An 18026-nucleotide genomic window follows, 5' to 3' on the forward strand; every position below is an offset into this window, starting at 1 on the left:
CAATGCAATAATAAACTCCCTCCTCAAAAATGCTTGTGGATTTGACAATATTGTATTTGGGTCTGGGGAATTGTAATGTAATTGAATTATACAAAGAGATAAATGATTTATGGCCTAAACATGAAGGTCTGTATGTGGGAACTGGTGATCTCACATCAAAAGGGAAGTTTAGAGCTGGGCACTGTGGCTCATGCCTATAAACCTAGCACACTGTTTTTCAACTATTTTTATTTCACAGCATGCTTGACCCTCTAGTTAAACTTCTAAAGCACACTTAAATTATGTTGATAAAAGAGTTACAAAAAAATATATTTACTGTGCTTTGAACTTATTTTGAAAATAGTTTAATTAATGATCTTTAAAATTCTCACAGCACACTTAAGATCCTCTCACAATACACACCACTTGAAAATCACTATCCTAGTGCTCTGGGAGGCTGAGATAGGAGGATTGCTTGAGATCAGGAGTTCAAGATCAGCCTGAGCAAGATTGAGACCCTGTCTCTGCTAAAAATAGAAAAATTAGGTGTTGTGGCAAGTACGTGCAGTCTCAGCTACTCCAGAGACTGAGGCAGGAGGTTGCTTGAGCCCAAGAGTTTGAGGTGCTGTGAATTAGACTGAGGCCATGGCACTCCAGCCTGGGGCAACAGAGTGAGACTCTGTCTCAAAAAAAGAAAAGGTAAAAAAAAAGTTTAGGAACTCAGGAGGAGGACAGAGGTAAAGAGCTTAAGCTTTTGAGAGATGGAAATGACAAAGCTGATGATGAGTTGATGGAGATGGAAAGGGCTTAAGTGGACAGCCCATAAGAAAATCATTAACCGGCGGCGCCTGTGGCTCAAAGGAGTAGGGCGCCAGCCCCATATATACTGGAGGTGGCAGGTTCAAACCCAACCCCAGCCAAAAAAACTGCAAAAAAAAAAAAGTAAAAAGAAAATCATTACCCCTAAAAGCATTATCTTCTTTAACTGTGGAGCACAGACTACTACATTCCCCATTTTAAAGGTACAATAACAGTGAGTCATGGAGGTGAAAGATTTGCCTAGTCAAATAGCTAATAAGTGGCAGAGCTTGGTTCAACCCAGATCTCCCTGAGATTCTTAGCCACACTGCCTGAAAAGCATGGTTTCAACCTGAAACCAATGATATTTTTGGAGGAGAGAGAATGACAAAGGAAGGGTGGTGATAGAAAACCAATCCTATGAATGATGTAATAAAAGAAAGTACAGAGACCCAAAGGACCTGTCTAGGTGGGGTTAAGCATATGAATAAAGGAATAGGGGACTTAGAAAAGACTTCTTAAGATTTATATAGATGCGCCACCTCAGACTAAAATTTCCACAACTGCCTTGTTTCATTAAAACCACAACTGAGGGCGGCGCCTGTGGCTCAGTGAGTAGGGCGCCAGCCCCATATGCCGAGGGTGGCGGGTTCAGGCCCAGCCCCGGCCAAACTGCAACCAAAAAATAGCTGGGCATTGTGGCGGGCGCCTGTAGTCCCAGCTGCTCGGGAGGCTGAGGCAAGAGAATCGCATAAGCCCAAGAGTTGGAGGTTGCTGTGAGCTGTGCGATGCCACGGCACTCTACCCAAGGGCGGTACAGTGAGACTCTGTTTCTACAAAAAAAAAAAAAAACACAACTGAAGGGCTGCGCCTGTGGCTTAGTCGGTAAGGCGCTGGCCCCATATACCGAGGGTGGCAGCCAAACTGCTAAAGTGAGACTCTGTCTCTACAAAAAAAAAAGAAAGAAAGCAAAACCACACCTGAAGGTCAAGAATGAAAAAGATAAGTACACAGTTAATTGTTCTCATTTTATTGTAATTTTGGAAGAGGAAAAAAGAACAAAAGAAGAAGTGAATGAAAGAAATAGAGGGCATGAAAAAAGCAAGGACGGTGATTTCTGTGGGAGGGCAAGTGCAATTGAGATATATTAATAGAAGAGTCTTTTGCCCTACCATGCATGAGACAAAGTAAGTAGAAGAAAAATGAGCAGAAGAGACTGAAGGGAGAAGGGGGGAAAGAAAATGAGTGCAAATAGAGAAGATAAACTCACAATGTGAGGAAGATCAAAGAAACATGATATTCATTAATTTCAGAGGGTATAAAAAAAGGCAAGATGCTAGCTGGCAACTGTAGCTCCGTGGGTAGGGCACCGGCCACATACACGGAGGCTGGTGGGTTTGAACCCAGCCCGGGCCAGTTAAACCAACAACTGCAACAACGCTAAAAAAAAAAAAAATAGCCAGGTGTTGTGGTGGGAGCCTGTAGTCCCTGCTACTTTGGAGGCTGAGGCAAGAGAATAGCTTAAGCCCAAGAGTTAGAGGTTGCTGTGAGCTATGACACCATAGCACTCTACCCAGGGTGACAGGTTGAGACTCTGTCTCAGAAAAAAGGCAAGACACAATTGGGTGAATTTATGCAAATGACTGTGTTCATGTCATAAATTCACAGACACACACTTTTTGTCACATTAATGAAAAGCCACCAAAACTAAGCTGAATGACACAGTTTAATCCTAGGAACTATTTTGTACCAGAACCTATAATAACCATAAAGCAGGGATATTATATTATATGCCATGTCACTTAATACAGTCTTCCTCAATATACTTGGGAGATTGGTTCCAGAATGCTCTCCTCTGTTATGCCAAAACCCATGCATACTCAAGCCCACGGTTGGCCCTGCAGAACCCAAATATAACATACAGAAGTTGGCCCTCTCTATACTGAGGTTTCCTGTGAATACTGTATTTTTGATCTGGATTTGGTTAGAAAAAAATCTGTGCATACAAATGGACCCTTGCAATTCAAACCTGTGTTTTCCAAGGGTCAACTGTATAACCTTTTCCCTGGCATCCACTTTCCCAAGAACTCAACTATTTGGGCTGCTATAACAAAATGCCATAAACTGAGTAACTTATAAACAACAGAAATTCAGAAATTTATTTCTCACAGTTCTAAAGACTGGGAAGTCCCAAGTTCAAGGAAGATGCAGTGTCTGGTGAGGGCCTGCTTTCTGGCTCAGCACTGGCTAGCTCTGTTTTTACATGGTGGAAGGGGCAAGGCAGATTTCTGTGATCTCTTTTAAAACACTAATCTCATTCATGAGGGCTGTGCCCTCATGGCCTAATCACCTCCCAACTGCTCACCTCCTAATATCATTACTTTGGGGCTTAGGATCTTAACATTTAAATTTGAGGGGAACCCAAAACATTAAAAATGCTTCAAAATTAAAGATAATTAGTTTTGAATTATAATGTTCTTATCTCATTTTATTAACATAAATCAAGGTGATGTGTGCATGGGTTTTTTCATATTTGTATTGGTGGTTTATAGTAAAAATTTCAGGAATTATTAAGAATAAAGTGTTAGGGTGGTGCCTGTGGCTCAAAGGAGTAGGGTGCTGGCCCTGTATACTGGAGGTGGCGGGTTCAAACCTAGTCCCAGCCAAAAAAAAAAAAAAAAAAAAAAAAAGCATAAAGTGTTATATTGGTGTGGTGGCTTGCGCCTATAATCCTAACACTGTGGGAGGCTGAGGCAGGTGGATTGCCCGAGCTCAGGAGTTCCAGACCAGCCTAAGCAACAGCAAGATCCTGTCTCTAAAAATAAATAAATAAATAAATAAAAACAGGCATTGTGGTGGGCAACTGCAGTCCCAGCTACTCCAGAGGCTGAGGCAACAGGATCACTTGAGTCCAAGAGTTTGAGGTTGCTGTGAGCTATGATGCCATGGCACTCAACCCCAGGGTGACTGAGTGAGACTTTGTCTCAAAAAAAAAAAAAAAAAAAGGCTCAGTGTAGGATAATATTTAGAAATAAACATATCCCACGTCAAGCACACAAAGTGAACTCAGTGTGAGTTTAAAATGACTTGCTTTTCTTCCAGAGGCTTAAGGGACCTGGGCCCCCCTGGGACACACACAGAGTTGGCTTCCCTGGAGTTAAACATTCCGTAAGCCATTTCTCTGAAGCTGTGCACCCCGTGAAGCCTGAGATCAAAGGGCATGCTACCCTTCCTCAGAGATACAGGCCAGAGGGTTGACATATGTTAACAACTTATTGTCAGAGGTCTATAAGTACTCTGCCCTGAGGGAAAGACACAGTCATTACTTCATACTGAGTAAACTGAGTGAATGCTTGAAGATATTCTTCCATTAACTCTGTTCCCCTGTGGCTACTTTCTTCTTTGTGATCTTTATTTAGATACCTGCTCAGAAATTAGTCAGGGTTTAGAAGAAGAGGTTTACTACAAAAGTGATTGTATTGATACGATAACAAAATATTTCCTTTCAAGTTAATTTTGGATAGGTAAAATAAGATAATGATGAAACTCACAGATGATAGATTAAGTGTGTACGTGACTAGAAAAGTATAAAATCAAAACCCTGAATAAAGATTTTTTTGCTACATGCCATCTCATCTTATGTAGTCTGTTTCTTGACTTAATAATTACAGAAGCGAGTTTACACCCACAGCAAAGCTGCTGTTCGTTCGCGTGTCCGATCATGCAACACTCAGCGCTCATAGCACAGTGGTTAGGGCGCCAGTCACATACACCAAGGCTGGTGGGTTTGAACCCAGTCCTGGCCAGGTAAATGATGACAACTGCAACAAAAAATAGCCGGGCGTTGTGGTGGGTGCCTGTAGTCCCAGCTACTTCGGAGGCTGAGGCAAGAGAATCGCTTAAGGCCCAAGAGTTGGAGGTTACTGTGAGCTGTGATGCCACAGCACTATAATGAGGGCAACACAGTGAGATTCTGTCTCAAAAAAAAAAAAGAATAAAGTGTTAAGGGTGGGTTCAATGGCTCATGCCAGCTAGCAATCCTAGCACTTTGGGAGGCCAAGGGGGGAGGGTTGCTTGAGGCCTGGAGTACAAGACCAGCTTGTGCAACATAGTGAGACCCTATCTCTACCAAAAATAAAAAAAGTAGCTGGTCATGGTGGTTCACGCCTATAATCTGAGCTACTCAAGAAGCTGAGACAGGAGGATGGCTGAGTCCAGGTACTGGAGTTTGCAATAAGCTATGATCATGCTATTGTACTCTAGCCCATGGGAAACGCAGTGGGGTGGGGGCAGATCAAGACTATCTATTTTTTTTTTTTAGAGGCACAGTCTCACTTTGTTGCCCTCTGTGGAGTGCTGTGACATCACAGCTCACAGCAACCTCCAGCTCCTGGGCTTAAGCAATTCTCTTGCCTCAGTCTTCTGAGTAGCTGGAACTATAGGCGCCCACCACCATGCCTGGCTATTTTTTTTGTTACAATTTGGGCAGGGCTGGGTTCGAACCCGCTACCTGTGGTATAAGGGGCCAGCATCCTACTCATTGAGCCAAAGGCGCTGCCTGTGAGCAAGACTATCTTTAAAAAAGAGAAAGAGAGGAAGGGGGGAGGGAAGAAGAAAGAAAGGAAGGGTGGGCTATTTTATTTTTCTTTTATGTTCACTCTAGGTTTTTCCTTAGTGATTCTAGTAATGTTTGACTAATGGATCCCAAAATACTGCTCAGATATCAATTTTATGTTTGGGTTTTTTTTTTGTTGTTTGTTTGTTTTTGGTTGGGGCTGGGTTTGAACCCGCCACCTCTGGCATATGGGGCTGGCCCCCTACTCCTTTGAGCCACAGGTGCTGCCCTCAATTTTATGTTTTGAAGTTCAAAATAACTTATCTTTGAATATAATTATCTCCAAGTAATAAAATAAGCCTTTTGTTTTTTTGCCTAGCAGTTGTTCACAATAATTTGATATCATAAAGGGATTTTAGGTAATAACCTGCTAATAACTTATACTAGGTGTTGACACACTTTCCTAACTATTGTTTTTGGAATTCTCTGAGCTAGGAACAGTTTTTACATTTTAAAACAGTTGGGAAAAAATCAAAACAATATTTTGTGACATGTGAAAGTTATTTGAAAGCCAGGCTCTGTGGCTCAAACCTGTAATTCTAGCACTCTGGAAGGTCGAGGCAGGAGGATTGCTTAAGCTCAGGAGTTCAAGACCAGACTGAGCAAGAGGGCTACCCCATTTCTACCAAAAATAGAAAAACTACCCAGTGTTGTGGGGTGCACCTGTAGTCTCATCTACTCAGAAGACTGAGGCAGGAGGATGGCTTGAACCCAGGAGTTTGAGATTGCTGTGAGCTAGGCTGTCACCATGGCACTCTTTTTGTCACATTGATGAAAAGCCAGCAAAACTATTTAAGCTGAGTGACATAGCTTAATCCTAGTAACTACTTTGTACCAGAACCTATAATAACCAGCTTCTCCCCACCAAAAAAAAAGTTACTTGAAATTCAAATTTCAATGTCCATAAATCAAGTTTTATTGGAATACTACTATCACTGCTCTCTCCGTACAATAAAGAACTGAATACTTGTAAGAGGGACCAGATGGCCCATAAAGCCTAAAACACAAATTATCTGGCCCTTTACAGAAAAAGTTTGCTTACCCCTTTTTCTATAATATGATTATTATTTAGCTATACAATCAGAACTCAGAGTAGAATTCAATCTACTCTAAACAGAAATTACAGTCATGTCATTCTAAGGTCAACTCTATCACACTAAGGGAACACAACTATTTTGAAAGGATGGGGTCTGGGAGGATGAATGAAGATACTCCTTACAGTATTTTTTGTGGCTGTGAAAGAGGCTAGTTCTCTGTATTTCTTTGTGGGAGTAAGTAGATACCCCCCCTTTTCTTTCTTTCTTTTTTTTTTTTTTTGCAGTTTTCTGGCCGGGGCTGGGCTTGAACCCGCCACCTCTGGCATATGGGGCCGGCCCCCAACCCCTTTGAGCCACAGGCGCCGCCCAGTAGATACCTTTTGATTCTGAAAGCCCATAGCTTGGCAGGTCAAGGGACATATGAAAGTCAAGCAAGAAAAGAGTGAACTCCGGCATTGAAAAGACTCCTCTGGAAAGTGTAAATGGGGAACGCTTGAGACAGCTTTTTTTGTCGCAAACATTTTTTTTAGCGGTAAATTTATTGAAATGGACCCTTAAACTAATGTGTTTGTTTTTGAGCAAAACAAAAATATTAGAAAATAGAGCCACTAGTTTCCCTACAAGAGATGCTAATCCCAAGGACAGTGCTGCGGAGAGGAGAGCTCGGGCATTTTTTCACGAGCCTCCAGGGTGCCTGGCTGGGTGAAGAGGGCTGTCACTTAGGCAGATCACCTGGATAGAGACGGTACGAAGAAGTCCAGCCTCTACTGAGTATTACCCAATTCCGCGGTCTTCTCCCTGTACCTGGCTCTGCTCTCTGCCCCCACTCACATCCCACTCTCTGCCCTAAGCATTAATGTGCAAACACAAATCATTCTAGTTTTTGGTTTGTGGTGCTTTAACTTTAGACTCCGCGTCTCCTTTTCCTGGCAGCTCAGAACCACCCCAACCCCAGCCACCATCCTAGGATCCCGTTCCTCGAACTCCAGCTCATCAGCACCGGCTCCTCACATCCCAATTCAGGGAATATGGTTGTATCATGGGTGTTATGAGAATAACAGGAGAGAAAACCGGACCGCGTTTTTACGGCGCGTATCGGAACCGCACCGCCCGGGAATACGGAGGGGCGTGGCCGGCGGCGAGGGCGGGGTTCACTCGGATACTCCGCCCCGCTCCGGGAACATGCTGGCGCTCTGGGGCTTTGCTAAAAAGCGCTTGCCCCGGGAGAAGCGAAACACTTTTTCCAGCTGGAACTCCCGAGGTCTTAGTAAGCAGGTCATGCTGTCCAGAGCCCAGTATCTACCTCTATTTAACGAGGAACATTTCCTGGCTCTGCATTATAGACTGTCAGGACTTGAACTTTCTCAAAGAGAATCATGGCCAGGTCCCAAATTCTTGGGTAAGATAAATTTGTCTTAGATTATTTATGTGGGCTGTAGCGTGTGTGTGTTTAAAGACTACTTCAGAAAGTTGAGAAAACAGAGAATAAATGATGTGCAGATGAGACTTGGACAAATATAAAGGTAAAACTAATTGAGTGCAAAAAATGCATACACATTATCAGAAGGGAAACAAACACGGACTAAAATTCTAATAATATATACCTATAACGTTTGTTATCTTGTATCTCTTAACTCTTACAATTGCAGAAGTAAAATGTGACTTGAGTATTACAATTTTAATACACTTTTTTCCTTTCCTAAAATGTGTATACATTTTTTGGTACCCTCTGCATATATAAAATATATTAAGCATTTAGTACTGAAGGGTTTTTTTTCTTTGCAGTTTTTGGCTGGGGCTGGGTTTGAACTCACCACCTCCAGCCGGCGCCCTACTCCTTTGAGCCACAGGCACCGCCCAGTACTAAAGGTTTTTTTTTTTTTTTTTGTAGAGACAGAGTCTCACTTTATGGCCCTCGGTAGAGTGCCGTGGCCTCACACAGCTCACAGCAACCTCCACCTCCTGGGCTTAAGCGATTCTCTTGCCTCAGCCTCCCGAGTAGCTGGGACTACAGGTGCCCGCCACAACGCCCAGCTATTTTTTGGTTGCAGTTCAGCCAGGGCCGGGTTTGAACCCGCCACCCTCGGTATATGGGGCCGGCGCCTTACCGACTGAGCCACAGGCGCCGCCCAGTACTAAAGGTTTTTAATCTGTAAAAGTTGTCAGCTGTTTTTAGTAGTCTAGTGAAATTATACTTCACTTTCCTATAATTCTTTAATTTGCATGGGTAATAATCCCTAGCTTTTTACTTGCCTCGTGCATTGACTAGAGTTCCTAGATTATCTCACTAGTGCGTGGCATATCCTTTTTAACTTTAGTTTTTCATTTTGCTTAATCCTTGGTCTGTGGAAATGTAGATATTGAGAAGCCCTTGAGTATGATTTTTAAATGGCATCAACTTGAATCCTGCAGTATTGCCACAGGTGAAAAAACATGTTTAAATCCTTCTATAGGTGTACCATTTTATATTTAAAACTCCAATTGTGGGCTCGGCGCCTGTGGCTCAAGTGGCTAAGGCGCCAGCCACATACACCTGAGCGCCTGTGGCTCAAGTGGCTAAGGCGCCAGCCACATACACCTGAGCTGGGGGGTTCAAATCCAGACTGGACCCGCCAAACAACAATGATGGCTGTAACCAAAAATAGCCAGGCATTGTGGCGGGTTGCCTGTAGTCCCAGCTACTTGGGAGGCTGAAGCAGGAGAATCGCTTGAGCCCAGGAGTTGGAGGTTGCTATGAGCTGTGATACCATCGCACTCTACCCAGGGCGACAGCTTGAGGCTCTTTCTCAAAAAAACAAAACAAATAAACAAACAAAAAAACACAAAAAAACTCCAATTATGGAACATTTACTGTAGTTTGTTCCTATTTTTCTTCTATTATAAACTCTGCTTTAATAAACAAACTCATTGATAAATCTGTGTACACATCCATATTTTTCCTTAAGAGAAGTTACTGTGAGTAAAAATAACAGGTCAAAGAGAATGCATTTTAGCTGTCGCCCTGGGTAGAGTGCTATGGCATCCCAGCTCACAGCAACCTCAAACTCCCAGGCCCAAGCGATTCTCCTGCCTCAGCCTCCAAAGTAGTTAGGACTACAGGTGCCTGCCACAATGCCTGGCCATTTTTTGACTGCAGTTGTCATAGTTGCCTAGCAGACCCAGGCTGGGTTCGAACCCACCACCCTAGGTGTATGTGGCCAGCACCCTTGCTGACTGAGCTACGGGTGCTACCGAGAATGCATGTTTTAATATTCTTCATATTTTAGTGAAGGCAACAGAATATACACTTACTATATTTTTGGTTAATTTTTTCTAGAATTTTGTACCAAATATTTAAGTACTAAAGATTACACTAACATGTAAAGCATAACAGTAAAATGAACACCAGTAAATCTACCAACAGCTTTTAAAAAAGGCTAAATTTTAAATATTAAAGGAATTTTAGTTTTTTAGTATTACCAAGAGTAAGACCAAGAATTAATAAGACCATGAATTTTTGTGGTAATTTTTAGTTTTTATTGCTGAGTTTACTGCTTTTGCTAATTTTTGATGAGGGAGTTAGTCCTTTGCATTTATTTTTAAGGCTTGTGGATTCATGCCTCATTGCAGAAGTAGCAGAGTAGCATTTGTATCACAGGAATAGGAAAGCTGACAGCCTTTATGATTGTTTCTTCATCTGTTCTATACATTTAAAGTAGACATAGGCTGGGCCCTGTGGCTCACACCTATAATCCTAGCACTCGGAGAGGCTGAGGTGGATTGCTTGAGCTCATGGGTTTGAGACCAACCATAGCAAGAGTGAGACGCTGTCTCTACTAAAAAGTAGAAAAACTGAGGCAAAAGGATCACTTGAGCCCAAGAGTTGGAAGTTGCTGTGAGCTATGATGCGACAGCACTCTACCCAAGGCAACAGCTTGAGACGCTAAGTAAATAAATAAATAAACAAGACATAAAGAATGTTTTGGTTTTTTTCCAGTTTTTGGCGGTTTGAACCCACCACCTCCGGCATATGGGGCTGGCACCCTACTCCTATGAGTCACAGGCGCCACCCAAGAATAGATTTGATATTATCCAAACTTGTCTTGATTGGCTCAGTCCATACTGGCTACATAGTCATTTTCTCTTTTATTCAACCATAAAATAACTTACAGATGGTGATCATTCTAATAGTGACATATGATCAAGCTCCTTGTATTTTTAAGTAAAAAATTGTGGGTGGCTGAGTGTGGTGGTTCATTCCTGTAATCCCAGTACTCTGGGAGGCCAAGGCAGGTGGATCCCTTGAACTCAGAGTTCCAGACCAGCCTGAACTATAGGGAGACCCTTTCTCTATTAAAGATAGAAAAGCTAGCTGGGCATCATGGCAGGCACCTGTAGTCCCAGCTACTGGGTGGGGAGGTGAGGCAAGGGGATCACTTGAGCCCAAGAGTTTGAAGTTGTTGTGAGCTATGATGACTCCAGGGCACTCTAATCAGGGCGACAGAGTGAAACTCTATCTCTAAATAAATCAAATATGGGAAATATACATTACAAATTTACCATCTTAACCATTTTAAAGTGTACATTATATATATTTTAAGTACATATTTTAAGTGTACAGGGGCATTAAGCATAGTCATCCCTTGATATCTTAAGAGTTCAGTCAGTGTCTAAAATTCAGACTGCTGACCTTTGTTACTTTAAACCACATTTCTATGTTCAAGATGCCTTAATAGTGTGGCTGTTCCACTTGTACCCCATTTCTGGAAAATTTCCTCAGTCTTTGAGGTTTCTCCAAGGTCTTTCCAAATGCCTTTTACATATGCCACATTGCCTGTGTTTTAAATCAGATCATCTCAAGCATATCTTCCAAATTTGTTTTCAAAATATCCATCCAGATGTTTTCTAGTGGTAAAGTGTTAGACAAAATCAGAACCAAACCAAAAATTTTATTTATGGACAACACTCAATAGGGTTCCAAATTTGGCACTATCTTTTTTTTTCTTTTGAGACAGTCTCACTATGTCGCCCTGGGTAGAGTGCTGACTCTTGGGCTTAAGCGATTCTCTTGCCTCAGCCTCCCAAGTAGCTGGGACTACAGGCTCCTGCCACAACGCCCGGCTATTTTTTGTTGCAATTGCCACTGCTGTTTTATCTGGCTAGACTGGGTTAGTGCCACCCACTGAGCCACAGGCGCCACCCCTTGGCACTGTCTTTTTAAGTTTTTTTTTTTCCTCCCTTGAATACCCAATCAGCTGTCAAGTTCTGTAGTTTCTGTCTTTCCAAATTCTTTTACATTTGATTCTTCCTTTTTAATCTTAATGTCACACTCTCCCATCTTCCTTTTTCAGATCTTTGTGATTACCTACTACCTGGATTATTGCAGTCTCCCTCCAAAGGATTCTAACATCTCTCCTCTGGGCAGTCAGTTCCCTATGCTGTTGCCAGATCCATTTTGCCAAAGCAGAACTCAGCTGTCTTCATGCTTGTCATTGATAGAGGCCTTCCACAAAGTGTTTCAAGCCATGGGTCTAATTACCACTATTCTTCTAGCAGTTATAGGTGGTTGATGGGAACACCTCCATTCTTTTTTTTTTTTTTTTTTTTTTTTTTGCCTGCAATTTATTTTATTTTTTTTTTTATTGTTGGGGATTCATTGAGGGTACAATAAGCCAGTTACACTGATTGCAATTGTTAGGTAAAGTCCCTCTTGCAATCATGTCTTGCCCCCATAAAGTGTGACACACACTAAGGCCCCACCCCACTCCCTCCCTCTCTCTTTCTGCTTCCCCCCCATAACCTTAATTGTCATTAATTGTCCTCATATCAAGATTGAGTACATAGGATTCATGCTTCTCCATTCTTGTGATGCTTTACTAAGAATAATGTCTTCCACTTCCATCCAGGTTAATACAAAGGATGTAAAGTCTCCATTGTTTTTAATGGCTGAATAGTATTCCATGGTATACATATACCACAGCTTGTTAATCCATTCCTGGGTTGGTGGGCATTTAGGCTGTTTCCACATTTTGGCGATTGTAAATTGAGCTGCAATAAACAGTCTAGTACAAGTGTCCTTATGATAAAAGGATTTTTTTCCTTCTGGGTAGATGCCCAGTAATGGGATTGCAGGATCAAATGGGAGGTCTAGGTTGAGTGCTTTGAGGTTTCTCCATACTTCCTTCCAGAAAGGTTGTACTAGTTTGCAGTCCCACCAGGAACACCTCCATTCTTGTCTCCCTGCCAGTGACGAACACCCTAATTTGTGTAAGCAGTTGAAAAGCAACAGTACACTCCAAAAGGGGTAGGAGCAGGCACATGACCCAGCGGACAGTGGCCCTTTTCTTTCCCCTCTTTTGTGATGTTGTCTCTTCTTCCTTTTTCCTTGGGAATGTTGTCTCTTTCTTGCCCTTGGGTGGAGGAATTTGTCATGTGATATGATCAGGCCTGGATATGTCCTAATGCCCAAAGCCCACTGGGGTAAGAGCTATAATGTCCTACAGTGTGCCCTATGTTGTTTCTGTTAAGTTTCTTGTGACAATTGTGGTTATCCTTATCTTGTTACAGTATGTTCTCTTAACTCAGCATCTCATCTGTTTACATTGTTTGTTTTTATATGTCTTCTACTCACGTCTCACTTTCCTGTTTACCTGACATTCTATGACATTTGTGGTTACCTTATCTTGCTATTGTTATATTTCCTTATTCTCCTTTGTTCAACACTGCCTTCTTTGCTCATGTCTACTTTCCTACCTATGCCAACACAGGCATAGCCCAAGGCCAGCCAAACTGAAATACTCAATGTCCTAGCAATACATGCTGCATTTTCTCACCTTACTGCTTTGGTTCATGTTGTTAGCACTTGGTGGAAAGTGCTTCGGCCCACCCTAATCTCAATCTCTGCCAGTCAGAAATACTACTCTTCCTTTTGTATATCACCTCCATAACTAAACTTTCCTTGATTCTCTCCCAAGGGATGAGATCTCCCAGTATTAACTTTCTCCCAGCCTTTTATATTTGGTTGTCTCTTGTGGCAAGAGATTAAAATTGTCTGTGTATTTCTCCTACGTGAGCTTCTAAGATAATAAACCCTGACTCTTTATCTACTTACCTTTATGTTTTTTATATTTTCTGTTTAGATCAATGTCTTGCAATCTAAAGGTACTCAAAGAGTATTTAATAAATTGAAATTGGCATAAATCCAATAATGGGGACATATCCCAAGGAAAGAACATGAAGTGATTTTTTTAAAAAGAATTATTTGTATAAAAATGTTTATTCAGAACAGCAACACATAATAATCCAAAAATTCAACAATAAGGGAATGTTTAGATAAATTAAGGCCAGGCTGAATCTAATTCTCCCCCGTGCCTAGCCCATAAAAGTATTTAATACTTATTAAATGAATGATATACTACTGTGTTGCAATATTATGAAATCAGGTTAAGTAAATAACAACTTTCACAAAACATGCGAATCATATCTACAGAAAACCCATGCACGTTAATAATCAGAAGGGGCCTGAGAAAGCCACCGACACATTCGTAAGGCAATTTAAAAGGCGTCCTCATCTGTACCAGTCTTCCTCTGTACCAGTCTTCCTTCCTTCCTTCCTTCCCCAACAACCCTGCAGACTCCGCACGGACGGCATTAGAGCCTCTGCTTTCCGCCCCACCGAGGTCAGGAATGACTGACCTCGCAGCCAGGACTCTAGTCTCCGCCTCCCGGATACAGGTCCCTGGCTCCTTCCCGGTCACCACTCCGCAACCGTCACTGGCGTGGAGGGACTCGGTTTCCTCTTCTTTGCCCGCATCACATTTCCAAACCGAGCCCAGAGACGCGGGCGACCAGAAGGCGGCAGGTGCCCGGCGGCGGCCGCCGAGGGCAGAACCGCAGGCTTCGAGGCCCGCCCGGCGAGTATAGAGTCCGGAAGTGCGGGCAGAGCGGCTCCCGGAGCGCCCCGCAGTGCGTCCCCGGACCAGCCAGAGCCGCACCCCGGCGGGCTGGCGGGATGGCTGCAGCGCTGGCCCTGAGGGTGGTCGCGGGCTTGGCGGCGGCTGCGCTGGCGGCGATGCTCTTGGAACACTACGGCCTGGCCGATCAGCCCTCCCCGCTGTCCCAGCCCGCGCCCCACCCGCGGCCTCACCCCGCGCCCGGCTCCGGAGCCAGCAACATCTTCTGGGGCCTGCAGGTGATCCGGTGGGAAGCCCGGCGGGGGGCGGGCGCAGAGCGGGCTCGGTGCGGGGCGACCTCGGCGGTTTCTGCTGGGGAGCGACAGGCGCCTGTTTGGGCCCCATGCTCCATTCTGGGGGCCTCAGTCAGGTTGTAATGCGAGGGTCTGTCTTTTGCTGGCCTGGGCTCGGTTCTTCCCGGGTGAGGGTGTCAAGGGACCTTCATGCACTGCATCTTTGCCTTTTCCTTCCGCCTCAGAGAGCCGCTGGGCCTTCTCTGCCCATGCTGCCTTTTTCTGACTCAGATCTCTCTGTTCAATACCTGCTTTCGGCAGATATCCGACATTCACCTGAGCAGGTTTCGAGATCCAGGCAGAGCGGTAGACTTAGAGAAGTTCTGTTCTGAAACTATTGACACCATTCAACCAGCTCTCGTCCTAGCAACAGGTAGGGTTGGATTGTCGTGCTTGTGGTGGTGTTCTGTGGTCTTGATGGTAGGATGCTAGCCAGGGCTGCAGCTTTTAATTTGGGGCACGTTGGGAACAGGATAGCTACAGCCCCAGGTGAGCCCTGTAAGGTAGAGGAGATGAGACATTGTAATATTCTTTGTTTGTGGATAACTGAATCAAGATCCAGGCAAAATGACTTGCCATAGTAGGGTTTTGTCAAAGCATTAGAAGCGAGACTCGTGACTGTCACATCAGTGTGTTGTCTGATGTATTTGTATCTGTTTTTTGTTGTTGCAGGTCTGGATTTGAGAGAATTAGGGAAAGTCCTGTAACCATGAATCAAAAATTCTCTTCTTTTGCTAATGTTTCCATTTTCTTTACTAGTTAATCTTATATGTACTTTCAGTTTCTTGAGGCTTCCAGCGACTCAGAGAACTTTTTCTTCATTAATTGATATTTTTTATGACTTAGGTTTCCTAGACTCTTAAGACCCCTAACAATTTGCTCTCAAAGCTGTAGTAGGGAAGAGCAGCTAAAGGATAATCTATCTTGTTTACTGGGAGATTCATGTCCCATTCCCTTACTGAAACACCTCTGCCAATGTGATGGGGTAGCAGTCCTCATTTAATGGGTGAATCCCCATTTCAAGTGTTCTGTTTCATTTCCTATAAATTTTGATATTTTGTTGTTCATATTGCACCTGCCTGATTGGTTCTTGCTATAAAAATAATACTTGATCAAATCATATATCCTGATTTGGGGGTTGGAAAATATGATTACAGTAGATATTAGGCACCTGCCCAGAGTGTTGGAATTTCTTCTAAAGTTTTCATTTTATCACAGTCTACTGAAGGATTTTGTATTGTTCTCTTTAAAGATCCCCTCCCCCCCCCCCCACAACCCGTTTCTAATGCCGGAGGTTAAATAGGCAGTTGCTAACCTTAGAAGAAACACAACCCTTGCTGAGAAAATCTTGTTAGTTTACCTGGCTTGCTTTGGGCTTAGATGGACTTATAAGTGATTATCCTTACACATTGAATACTTTCAGTATCTTTGTTCTTTCAATGTGCTTATCTAAGAAATCTGAACTCCCTGGAGTTTATTTTGCATTGTGATTCAGTTCTCATGTAAACCTGCAGGAGACCTGACAGATGCCAAAACAAAGGAACAGTGGGGATCCAGGCAGCATGAGGTAGAATGGCAAACTTACCAGAGTATTCTGAAGAAGACCAGAGTCTTGGAAAAAACCAAGTGGCTGGATATCAAAGGAAATCATGGTAAGAGTAAAGACCCAAATATGATAAGGATTAGATTTTTTTTTTCCTTCAGGAATTTAGATTTTCCAATTTAGATTATAAAATTATAAAATGGGACATTGTAACCTATGTTTAGATATACTAAAGGCCATAGCTCTGAAATACAATATAATGTTATTTTAAAACTTCAGATGTCACTCTTAGCCTTTGGAATGACATTTGGTATAGTACTTTATATATTTTTTTTAATTTTTTTTTTTAGAGACAGGGTTTTACTTTATCGCTCTCAGTAGAGTGCTGTAGCATCACAGCTCACAGCAACCTCCAACTCCTGGGCTTAGGCAATTCTCTTTCCTCAGCCCCCTGAGTAGCTGTGACTACAGCCGCCCACCACAATGCCCATCTATTTTTTTGTTGCAGTTTGGCCAGGACCGTTTTGAACCCACCACCCTCGGTATATGGGGCTGGCGCCCTACCCACAAGCGCCACCCAAGTATGGTACTTTCTTTAAATGGAATAAAAAAGCTTCTAGCAAAAGTCAAGCAGGCAGATGTTTTTAAAAATCTAGATTTTGCTAAGTGAAAGAAGCTAAACCCATAACTCCATAAGCTCTGTATACTGTATAATTCCATTAATGTGATAGTCAGGAAAAGGCAAAACAGATTATAGTTGTCACAGGTTGGGGATATGAGATGAGACTGACTACTGACTACTACAAAGAAGCAACATGGGATTTTTGGAGGTGATGGAACAGTCTATATTTCTATTGTGGTGGTAGATACATGACTATGTATTTGTCAAAATTAATAGAACTCTACATCACAAAGAATGAATTTTACTATATATAAGTTTAAAGAATTTTAAATGATAGGGCAGCACCTGTGGCTTAGTGAGTAGGGCTCTGGCCCCATATACCAAGGGTGGTGGGTTTGAACCCAGCCCCAGCCAAACTGCAAAAAAAAAAAAAAAAAAAAATAGCCAGGCCTTGTGGGTTTGAACCTAGCCCCAGCCAAACTGCAAAAAAAAAAAAAAAAAAAATAGCCGGGCATTGTGGCTGGCACCTGTAGTCCCAGCTACTCACGAGGCTGAGGCAAGAGAATCACCTAAGCCAAGAGCTGGAAGTTGCTGTGAGCTGTGATGCAACAGCACTTTACCAAGGGCAACAAAGTGAGACTCTGTCTCTAAAAAAAAAAAGAATTTTCAATGACAAATCTCCATTAGACATGGTCAGAGAAATGAATCGTTCCTTCCCTTTTTTATTTTATTTATTTATTTAGAGACAGAGTCTCACTTGTTGCCCCTGGTAAGTGCTATGGCATCACGTCACAGCTCACAGCAACCTCAGACTTCTGGGCTCAAGCGATTCTCTTGCCTCAGCCTCCTAAGTGGCTGGGACTATAGGTGCCTGCCACAATGCCTGGCTATTTTTAGAGACAGAGTCTCTCTCAACCTCAGGCCAGTCTCAAACTTGTGAGCTCAGGCAGTCCACCCACCTCAGTCTCCCAGAGTGCTGGGAATGAACACTTCTCCAAAAGAACAGTGGTAACAGATTTGTTTTATAAAGGTTGAGTTTCTTATCAGTTAAGCACTTCATTTGGCTACTTTTTTTTTTTTTTTTGTAGAGACAGAGTCTCACTGTACCGCCCTCAGGTAGAGTGCCGTGGCATCACACGGCTCACAGCAACCTCTATTCTTGGGCTTACGCGATTCTCTTGCCTCAGCCTCCCGAGCAGCTGGGACTA

At 43.0% G+C, this 18026-nt stretch overlaps 1 protein-coding gene across 3 annotated transcripts in view; it reads left to right on the plus strand.

The window, feature by feature from the left end:
* The first annotated feature begins 14011 nt into the window (after positions 1-14011).
* The window catches only part of TMEM62 (transmembrane protein 62), a 47397-nt gene continuing 43382 nt past the window's right edge, over positions 14012-18026 (plus strand). For 2 of the 3 annotated variants that reach the window (XM_053595043.1, XM_053595044.1), the window contains exons 1-3: positions 14012-14599; positions 14915-15026; positions 16168-16305. In XM_053595043.1, the coding sequence (XP_053451018.1) occupies positions 14420-14599; positions 14915-15026; positions 16168-16305 (430 nt within the window). In that variant the 5' untranslated portion in view covers positions 14012-14419. Of the gene's footprint in view, positions 14600-14914; positions 15027-16167; positions 16306-18026 lie in introns of those variants that run through there. The other variant, XM_053595045.1, reaches the window with a different exon arrangement.

Source organism: Nycticebus coucang, chromosome 6 (genome assembly GCF_027406575.1).
Source record: "Nycticebus coucang isolate mNycCou1 chromosome 6, mNycCou1.pri, whole genome shotgun sequence".
In the NCBI taxonomy this organism is placed as follows: domain Eukaryota; kingdom Metazoa; phylum Chordata; class Mammalia; order Primates; family Lorisidae; genus Nycticebus; species Nycticebus coucang.